The 10,836-nt window shown below is 40.8% G+C and overlaps 1 protein-coding gene across 6 annotated transcripts in view; it reads right to left on the bottom strand.

Moving 5' to 3' along the window:
* Slco1c1 (solute carrier organic anion transporter family member 1C1) overlaps positions 1–10,836 on the bottom strand; it is a 40,579-nt gene that overhangs the window by 22,043 nt on the left and 7,700 nt on the right. For 5 of the 6 annotated variants that reach the window (XM_026787900.1, XM_026787899.1, XM_005364556.3 and 2 more), the window contains 4 exons: positions 6,493–6,625; positions 4,137–4,270; positions 2,058–2,204; positions 108–206 (listed from right to left, as the gene is read on the bottom strand). In XM_026787900.1, the coding sequence (XP_026643701.1) occupies positions 108–206; positions 2,058–2,204; positions 4,137–4,270; positions 6,493–6,625 (513 nt within the window). Of the gene's footprint in view, positions 1–107; positions 207–2,057; positions 2,205–4,136; positions 4,271–6,492; positions 6,626–9,975; positions 9,994–10,836 lie in introns of those variants that run through there. The other variant, XM_026787902.1, reaches the window with a different exon arrangement.

Raw genomic sequence — 10,836 nt, 5'->3', positions numbered from 1 at the left:
ATACACACACAAGATAGATAGATAGATAGATGATAGATAGATAGATAGATAGATAGATAGATAGATAGATAGATAGATAGATAGAAAAAATAAATAGACCTACTTACCTAGATTCACAAAGCCAATATCAACATACAGTTTGGCACATAATGAACCCAAGAGGAAGCCAAAAATGGGCCCTATAATTGCCACTGTCTGCACACACCCTGCACAAAAAAGCAAACCAAATTAAAATAAAACATATTAATGGGGGATAAGAGAAAAAATAAGAATAACTGCCACTTTGATTTGTCTTAATAAATTAATCAAATGCTAAGCAGGAAATATAAATGAGATGACATTGGTAACTGCAAAATAAAACTTGCACCTGTGGTGGCACTGGCTAATTTTTCAATGCACCAGCTCAGGAAATAAGTCTTTCTCTATTTGGGGAGAAAATTATTACTTCTAACACATGATTCCACTCATGGAAATAACACCAGGACTATAACAAATTTAAATTCCAAACATGAAGCAAACTGTAGTCCTGACAGTTGTGCTGTCCACAATTTAGGAATCCTAGCCCTTGAGAGATGGAGGAAGGAGCTAGGGACTACATGAGACAAAAACAAACAAGGAAAAACAATACTAATTTTGTAATCTTTATCAAAAAATTATGGTCAGTAAAGCATAAATTCTGTTTTGACATTAAAATGGATTTTTTCATTTCGATGATAAAGAGTGCCCACTCATTTATGTGGAGCTTGTGAGGAAGCATTGTGGGGAGAGTGTTGTCTCAGGAAATAGCTAAAAAAAGGGGGGGTGAGCCAATCTTGGGGCAAGTTTTTCCAGAAAGCTCACCAGAGGTCAGGGGCAGCCTGATGGATGACTGTAACAGGTTACCCAGAGCAAAGGGCCACCAGTAAGTAGAAAGGTCATCCTGCTCAGCTAAGTGTCTCCCACATGCCATTCATTTCCCTGCAGAACTCAAACACTCATATTGCTGGAGATTTCAAGAACATGAAGAGACATTCCCTGGCCTCTTTCAGAACAGAAGAGAGAGTAAGACTGTGTGAGCCTCTGAGAACCTCCAGAGGTAGGTAAATCTCAGCCAGTGTCTGGATCCTTGCTCAGTGTATCCCATATACCGCCTCAGCTCCGGAGTTATGCTCTGGTTTTCTAATAGAGTGAGAGTCTGTTCTTAAGTCTGTATTGGCATCTGCAGGATATCAGGGATTTCTGTAGTAGGTGCCCAGAAATACAATAATTCTTGGCAAAGTCTCTCATCCAATCTTGTCCTTTGTCCCTAAAGGCTATGCATTCAAAAGATCAGCATTCCAAGAAATCAAAACCAATGTATGAAACACAGTTGACACAACAGTCGTGCCTGCAGTTCTAATTTTTGGCTGATTTCCAGAATGTGAGAGCCACCCATTAAACAGCGCATAGACACATCTGACCCTCAGAGTTCACTTCTACTACAGTTTGTGTGGAAGATTTTCCAGGGCATTCCCCCCTCTTTTGTAGATACAGATGAGTTCTGCAGTTGTCTGGGACACGATCTACATATGCGGTAGCCTTGAGCCTTGCTTATACTCTTTATATTTCTTTTTAATCATTCATACCCATTTTCAAGGTTCCAGAATTCCTTCCTATCTCATATAGAAAAAAAAAGATCCTTTAATCGGGACTTTTATAATGCAAGGTGGTTTCTAGAACTGCAGAAACAATACGCACACACCTATACACACTCTCACACACACACACACACACACACACACAAAATGTTAAAAAACAATCTCTGAACTCTGAAGCCCCCAAGATGCCTTCACAAGGTTCCATGCCATTACAGTCAAGATCACAGATATTTTCTTCTAGTCTAGTGTTCTCTTCCTTATGCAAAAGACACCGACTAACAAAGTGTCTCCACTATTAAAATCCTCTGTGTATTTCAGACAAGTGTTAACTGAATGAAGGCATGGAGACTGAGTGCTAAGACCTTCCACACTAAATTTGAAATAGATGGGAAGGGAGCAGACAGACACCCCACTTCTCACACCAGATGAAGTGGACATTACCAATGTAGAAAGCAGCATTGTCTTCACTGGCAAAGTCATCCAGATAGGCAATGCCAAGGGGTTGGATGGGAGTTTCCCCTAATCCTCGCAGAAGATTTCCCAGGAAGACATAAACCCACATGGAGGAGCTGGCATCCCCTTTGCATTCTAGAAAGAGAAGCAAAAAGAAGACTAGAACAAGCTCACTACTGATGCGAAATGTTTATTCTACATTTCTATGCTCGGCTTTAAAATTGTGATAGAAGGCAGAATCAAAATCTGCCACAGTGCTAAACTGGTTAAGAGTTTGGAAGAGGCTGAATTATTTTTTAGACTTCTATCTCTTCAACAGTTAAATCTGGAGGCCTCACTAAGAGATTCTCACTTCTTCGAATGCCTTGGATTTAGTTGCTGCCTATTTTTCATTTTCATAGACATATTTGGACTTCTATACTCCAAACTCATTCAGCATGTTCTCGGAGGCAAAACGGGCCCTGAACAAATGCTTATCTACACCCACTTTAGTACAAATCGTGTCTTTTTTTTTTTTTTTTTTTTTTTGTTTTTTGAGACAGGGTTTCTCTGTAGCTTTGGTGCCCGTCCCGGAACTAGCTCTTGTAGACCAGGCTGGCCTCAAACTCACAGAGATCCGCCTGCCTCTGCCTCCCAAGTGCTGGGATTAAAGGCATGCGCCACCACCACCCGGTTGAATTGTGTCATTTTTAATCACAAGTATTTTCCATTGTTGTCCAAGTTCTACCTGAAACGCAAGTGTTGACGTGGCTGACAGCTGCAGCACGGGCTGTATTGCCTACAGTTCTTTGTGCTAGTAATCAACCATTTTTAGAATTCTCCGAACAAGTCACATAAAAATCATACATCTCGTATTCTTTAAGTCTATGTATCTTCCAACAAAAGGAACAGTATTTTGACAATATTTCTAGAGTTGAATCTAAAGCGATTTAAGGATGCATTAATAAATGTCATGCCGTAATTTGGCCAAATGAGGCAGGGCAGTTATGTCAGTCACATAAAAGAAAGACTGCTTCACAGTGTTCTGGCACTGCCTCCAGCAATATCCACATCTAAATGTCCCCTCCCAAGCACATACTGGGCTAAGTGGTTCTCAGGTATTTACAACTGGAGCTTTCTCATCAACACTGGGAAGTGGAAGCTATTTTTACCTAGGTGTGAAGGGGATAAAGAAGAAATTAAATATATTCATGGGAAAAAAGTATCAGATTTCTTATCTGATCCTTTAGATTGATGATTCTATTTGTGAAGTTTATTTTATTTTCATTTCAAGACCCATCTTAGAAGAAACCACTTGTAGATGTTCCTAGTCACCAGCATGCCATTTGTGGGTTTTTTTCCATAATATTGAACCACTGGAATATTTTACTGGGATCATATCATACAGTTTTATATTCTATGAGCTGTTTATGCATGTATGAGTACTTGCAGTGTGCAGGCATGTGAACAGCAGTTGTATTGTCTGTCACTGTGCACAAGCAAAGGCCAGAGTATATTGGTACCTTTGTCCATCATTCTTGCCTCAAGATAGAATCTCTCACGGAACAAAAAGTCCACTGTTTCAGCTGGGCTGGCTGGCTAGCGAACTTTAGGAACCTATCTACCTGTGTCCCTGAGTGTTGGGTTTATAGGCATGTACAGACATGCCTAGATTTTTATATTGGTGCTGAGGGTTTGAACTTAGGTCCTCATGTTTGAAAATCAACCACCCTTTCCCATTCAGCCATCTCCCAGCACAATTGTAGGAATTTTTTATACTTTAATATTTTCAGTACTAATGCTTTCCAGAAAAAAACTGAATAATAATATACAAAATAGTAATAATAAACTAAATTATATATAAAAGCTAAAATCTATTTACTTACACAAGTCAATTTTTAAAAATCATCTTACTAGCCGGGCGGTGGTGGCGCACACCTTTAATCCCAGCACTTGGGAGGCAGAGGCAGGCAGATCTCTGTGAGTTCAGGGCCAGCCTGGTCTACAAGAGCTAGTTCCAGGACAGGAACCCAAAAGCTATGGAGAAACCCTGTCTCGAAAAATCAAAAAAAAAAAAAATCATCTTACCATCATTCATTTTGTTTGGTGATTTCCCTGTGGCTAAGCTTGGTGGCAGACTGCTGGACTCCAGGTGGCATGGGGAGATGTTGGGAGTGAGGTTGGCAGAGGGAGAATACTTCTCATATTTCTCATAGCTGTACCTGCAAATAGAGAATATGTTTACCCTGACAGGCTAACATTATGCTAAAACACAGACTTGGTTTGCCACTCATGAGAGGGCAGGTTGGGTTTGCATTCTTTCAAGTTGGACTCATCAAACCAAACCTGCACTGAGCAGGGGCTTGGTGCATGACCCATCTGAAGATGCTGCCTGCCTTTGCATCATTCTTGGGCCATCCGTGATCCACTGACAGGAAAGAAAAGCAAGACTCATTTTAAGACTTATTTTAATTGAAGATGGTGACTGCCCATCACCTGCTCACTTAGAGCAAGAGGTAGCTACCTACATTTGCTGGAGACAGAGGCTGTCTCCAAGACAGAGAAAAATCAATATTGTAACAACTTGAGGCATTAGCACTTCAGAATCAGACTTGGCAGAACGCTCACAGGGATCCCACATCAGGCCAGCTCTCAAAAATGTGCAAAATGCATCACGACTCTAGAGCCCTTTACCCAGAAGGAATTCTGCTTTTTCCCTCCAGGTAATGACTGTGATGACAGATTAACCCAACCCCACTTCTCCACCCTCCACTCCCCACCCCCACCACACCTTTGCTAATTGCTCTGAGCTAGCTCTGGACTCAATGATGCCTACACAGACTGGCTGTGAACTTATGTGATCCTCCTGCTCCAGTCTCTGGAATAGCGGGTATTACAGGCCTGTGTTATCAGGTCCAAATAATGGTAGAAACCTTTCGCTTTTCTTTTTTTCCATGCTGGAGGTCGAACCCATTTACCCTGTGTACAGGATAGTGCATACTGGTAAGCCCCAGCCCCAGTTATGGCTGCCCTTAAGTTTAGGGTTTTAATTCTGAACAGCTTTCAAATTCTGCCTAGAGCAGTCTTTACTGAGCATATGAAAATTTTGTATCCACTTCCTGCGGTCTCATCCCAAGCCTATTCATCAGTGTCAGTTTTGAAGCAGAGATCACAGTTACAATCTACCGTTATAAACTCCACATCTGGGTCTAGGCAGTCAGTAATGGACCAGCTGTGTAAGCATGAGATTCTAAATTCAGATCCCCAGCACTCAGTTAAGTGCCAAGTGCAGCAGTGGGCATATGTAACCCTATCACTGGGGAGGCAGAACACATCACCAGAGCTCACTGGTCAGTCAATCTGCGAGAGTCCCCTTGTCTTTTCACAGTTCTTTCCTTAAGTGTCTTCACTAGGTTGTTGTTCTGTATCATCCGTGTGTGTGTGTGTGTATGTGTGTGTGTGTGTGTGTGTGTGTGTGTGTGTGTGTGTGTGAGAATGTGTGGATGTATGTATGCTAGTGTGCACACCCGTGCTCACAGGGAAGCCAGAAAAAGATGTAACAATGTGACGTGCCTCTGAGCTGGAATTATAGGTGTTTGGGCAACATGCACCTTGTATAGCAAGTGTTCTTCAAGGTTTGGCAATCTTTCCCCACCCCATTCTCAACAGATAATATCCCTATATGACATACCACAGCACTCTGCATGTGTGTACTGTTTTTTTCCTACTCCCAAGATCCGTGAGCTCAGGGAGTTCTTTTCATTCCCTTATCCACAGTGCCTAAAACAATGATCAGCATAGATCATTCTCATATATGTGGGTTAGTGGAGCTAAGAGAAAGAATGCTAAATCCAGCCAGCCAGAGTTCCTCTTCATAATTACCATCTATGATTAATAACACCAAAATTATTTATTTGAAGAAGGCAGAACAATAAGTTTGTTTATACAAAACAATGCATATTTACTAAAAAAAAGCCCATAATCAATGAATAGTTTTGTGAAAAGCTATAAAGGGGTCTGGTGATGGGGTTGGAGACACGGGTCATGGTGGAGAGCACTAGCTGCTCTTGCAGAGGACCTGGGTACAATTCCCAGTACCCGCATGGCAGTCCACAACCAACTTTAAGTCCAGTTCAAAGAGGATCCAATGTCCTCTCCAGGCCTCCGTGACACGGCATGTACATTGTGTACAGAGACACAGGCAGGCAAAACACCCACATATATTTTTTTAAAGAAATGCCTATAACCCCAGAACTCTGGAGGCTGAGGCAGGAAGGCTATGAATTCAATGCCATCTTGGGCAGTCTGACTAACCAGAGCCATGTAGCAAGACATTTGCCAAATGATGAAAACAAGACAAATTACAATTAAAAAAAAAAAAAAGCAGACAAGGAGATCTGCCATCGCAGAAAGGGTTAGGAAAAGATGGAGGCTTTGAACTTACTTCTCCATGAAGAACTGTGGCAGCGCCGTGAGCAGTGTTCCAACCCCCATGACCAGGCAGCCTGCTCCGATGATTTTTGGTCTGTGAAGTTTGGAGCCAAAGTAACTAACAAATGTGATGACCAGGAGATTCCCTTTGGGGGAAAGAAGATGCATTCACGGTCTAGGAAACAGCAGAAGTGAACACATGGCGCGCCTGAGCACGCAGATTCAGTGCAGCTTCGCTCTAAGGAGACACCACACACCCAGACTTCCCATCATGTGAGTCTGTCTCCCTGTGAGCTAAAATGGCTGCTGAAATCATCTCCAGGTTCATGACTTGAGCCAAACTATTTGCATTTTGTCAAAATGGCAAAAACTTACCATCTTCCTGCCGTTTTGTTTTACCCAACCTGGCCGTTTGTTCTTCTAAAAGCATTTTATCAGTTAATTCAATTAGAGGCAGAGGCTGGAAGGATGGCTTCTTGGTAGAGAGAGTGTACCACTCTTGGAAGGCCAAGTTTGGTTCTCAGTAACATACTGGGTGGCTTACTGCTGCCTGTAACTCCAGCTGCAGAGGTTAGATGCCCTCATCAGAACTAAAAGGGCACTGGCATTCAAATGCACACATCTACACACACACCACATACACACACACACACAATTAAAAATCAAAAGTATATCGAAATTATAAAAGACTTCCTTTAGCTGATATTTTTAATTTTTATTGGTGATTTTGCAGAAAATTTTATTAATTTTCTTCATTCACTTATGCTTTGGATTAAAGTGTCAATTAGTTTTCCAATTGTTTTTGTAACGTAGATTTTATATTATCTCTACAGCTGATAAAGAAAGGTTGTACAAAGGCAAGACTATGCCTCACTTTAAATGAAATAAAATGTTAAACTCACTTTTATAAAACAATAATTTATTTTATAAGACAGGCATTTTAGAAATAAAAACAATGTTGGTTTTAAAGTAAGAATTACATCATTTTAAAATAGTTCTAACGAAACATCATGAGTTACTTCTGTGTGTATGCATTTTTATGGACACATTGTGTGTGTGTGTGTGTGTGTGTGTGTATACATATGGAATTGGAGATTAACCTTGGGTATCAGCCCTCAGATGCTATCTGCTTCAATTCACAAGATTATGTCTCCTCTCATAGGCCCATGGCTTTCTGATTTAGGTTAGGTTGGTGGTCCAGCAAACAAGAAAGGGTCCAATACCATGCCTGGATTTTTGTTATTGCTGCTGTTTACTCTGGATTCAGATATAAAACCAGGTCTTCATGTTCACTTGACCCTTTACTGAATGAGCAAGCCATCTCCTAAGCTAAATAATTCAATGTGTTTTACAAGAAGATTTCTCAAGCTCTGTTATACACAAGAATTCCTAGGAGGTGGTGCAAAGGTTGCTACAAAGCTGTTAAAAATGGAAACTTCTTGGCACTTCTAGTTTTCTGTTGCTCTGGAACATGGTCCAGTCGAGGAACCCTCATTAGCAAGGTAAACGCAACTGCAGTGGTGTGGATCATACCAACAATACACCATGAGAAACACAGGTTAGGGGCTTACTTTTTAAAGACCTTTCGAGTTTTAGCTATAATCGTTTGGGAAGTCTCATCTGTGGAAACTCCCATCTAGATATAGAAACAAACCCTTCCCCATTGGCTGGCTGTGGGGCCCGATGGGGGTGGTCTGTCTTTATGCTGTCCTTGGTGCTTCCATGTTACAGCAAGAGCGTGTTTCCCATCTGTAAGCAATTATCTGGTTTACTACTGTTCGGACATACTGCCAGAGTTAGTCAATTGGAAAATGAATGGCGAATTTCATATCCCAAAGGATAATAATAAGGATGTGGGAAAAGTAGGTTTAAAATGAGTTCTATGTGCTTGACTCGTGGAAGAATTCAGCTCTTTAAAATTTGCGTGTTAAAAAATTAAACATGAGAACACCCATTTGGTGTTTAAGTAGTATATGGCACTATACTGGTTATGCCTTTTAGTTTGTGAAGATAATTGCATTTTATAGCAACTGTTTTATAGCCCCATGTGCCCTCCACCAAACTCTTACAATATGGGACTGGGGTCCAAAGGGTGCTTCTTTGTTATATTAATGAATAATGCCATTTTGCCACCTGTTCCACCTCTAGGAGTTTACGTTTCCTTATTTGCAATAAGAGCAACCTTTCTGAGTTCTCAAGAGAGACACATGGGAAATATATGGTGATTTAAAGCCAAAAATTAAAATGAATTGGAGCAGGGGTAGGGGCAAAGTGCTGGCTGTTTTCAGATCCTCAACACCAGCATAAAAGTTGGTGTGACTCTGACACCAGTAATCTCAGCACTGGACTCACAGGAGGAGGCGTGGAGACTGGCAGATTCCAAAGGCTTTCTGGCTAGTCAGCCTAACTACAATGGTGACACCAGGTTCCTTTGAGACCCTATCTCAAAGACAAAGTGAACGGTGATAAAGGAAGATACTGGAAGTCTATCTCTGGCTTCCACATATTCATGCATAGGCAGAACATCTGTGTACACATATATGTGCACACATTTGCACAGACAGCACACACATATATGTGCATTAACGCACACACATTCACAGAATAGGATATAAATTTTCCCAATACCTCATATGACTAATTAACAAATGGATAAGAAGTCCAGAGGGTTAATAAATGTTTTACCAAACTGAACATATCCCTCTATTTTTTTTCTTTTTATGCACACACACTCAAAATTTCAAGTCTTAGGGGGGGAAAGCAAGCTACTTGGTGTAGGAGGCCCTTCTGTCTTTGTTTTGCTTTGCTTTCATTGGTTAATAAAGAAACTACTTTGGGCCTGTTGATAGGGCAGAATTTAGGTAGGCAGGGGAAACTAAATAGCATGCTGGGAGAAAGGAGGCAGAGTCAGGGAGAGATGCCATGGATCTGCTGCCAGAGTCAGACATGCTGAATCTTAGCCAGTAAACCACTGTCATGTGACAATATAAGGATTAATGGAAATGGGTTAAATCAAGATGTGAGAGTTAGCCAATAAGAGGCTAGAGCTAATGGAGCAAGCAGTGATTTAATTAATACAATTTCTGTGTGGTTATTTTGGGGCTAAGCTAGCCAGGCAGCCAGGACAAACAAGCAGGCCCTCTCCTTGCAACAACACCTGAAGTTATCTTATGTAGCAGAAACAAACACTGAACAAGGACCGTGTATGACTTGGCAGTTGTAGCCCAAATGCAGTTGTGAATTGTAAGGGTAATATCCTATTAGCAAATGGAACAGTCACTGGAACCTAGTACAGTTAACTACAGGGGTGAGAATAGGAGCTAAGAAGAAATCTGTTAATTAAATCACTATATAACATGTAGAAGAACCATTTTTTTGTGGACTAGAAGACAGGTTGTGAAGCCCTCAGCTCAGTCACAAAGGCAAAAGAAACACTGAGCCTAGCACAGTGGTATGCACTTCAATCTCAGAACTCAGGAGGCAAAAGCAGACAGACCTTTGTGAGTATGAGGTCAGACTGGTCTACACAGCAAGTTCCATGCCAGCCAGGGCCACAGGGTGAGATACCTTGTCTCAGAAAATCAAACAGTGGAAGACAAAAAGAAGAGACATGTGTTGAGCAAATAAACTTTTGAAGTATGCTTACTAAAAACCATACAAACAAACTTATAATAATTATTTAATTAATTAAAATAAAAACCATGAAAGAGGTGCATTGTTGAATAGTGATATTTTAAAAGCAGTGTATTAAGTTAGAAACAAGAAAAGGGTCTCCATTATCACCACTTCAATTCAACATAAATCCAAGGAAAATCAAGTAAGAAAATACAAAAATAGTTGACATATTTAAGAATTAAAAAAATAAATATGAAAGTGTCTTCTATTTCAGTCATATGATTTTTCTATTTGGAAAATGCTAGAGTTTCCACAGACAATCAATAGAAATTAAAAGAATTTCAACAAAGTTGTTACATATTGATGGAGGTGGGTCTTTTATCTTATCTGTTGCTTTCATTGGTTAATTAATAAAACTGCTTGCCTGATAGGACAGAAAATTAGGTAGGTGGAGTAGACAGAACAGAATGCTGGGAGAAAGAAGCCAAGTCAGGGAGTCGCCATGATTCTCCCACCCAACACATATGCAGGTTAAGATCTTCCCTGGTAAGCTACCTCATGGGCTACACAGATTATTAAAAATGGGTTAGATCAATATGTAAGAGCTAGCCAATAAGAGGCTGGAACTAATGGGCCAGGCAATGTTCAAAAGAATACAGTTTCCATGTAATTATTTTGGGTAAAGCTAGCCGGGTGGCGGGACACAGCCCACTGCTCCTATTACAACAGAGTGGCCTTACGC

Source organism: Microtus ochrogaster (genome assembly GCF_000317375.1).
Source record: "Microtus ochrogaster isolate Prairie Vole_2 chromosome 14 unlocalized genomic scaffold, MicOch1.0 chr14_random_2, whole genome shotgun sequence".
Lineage (NCBI taxonomy): Eukaryota > Metazoa > Chordata > Mammalia > Rodentia > Cricetidae > Microtus > Microtus ochrogaster.
Note: the sequence above shows the minus strand (reverse complement) of the source record. Positions and strands in the feature narration are given on the sequence as shown.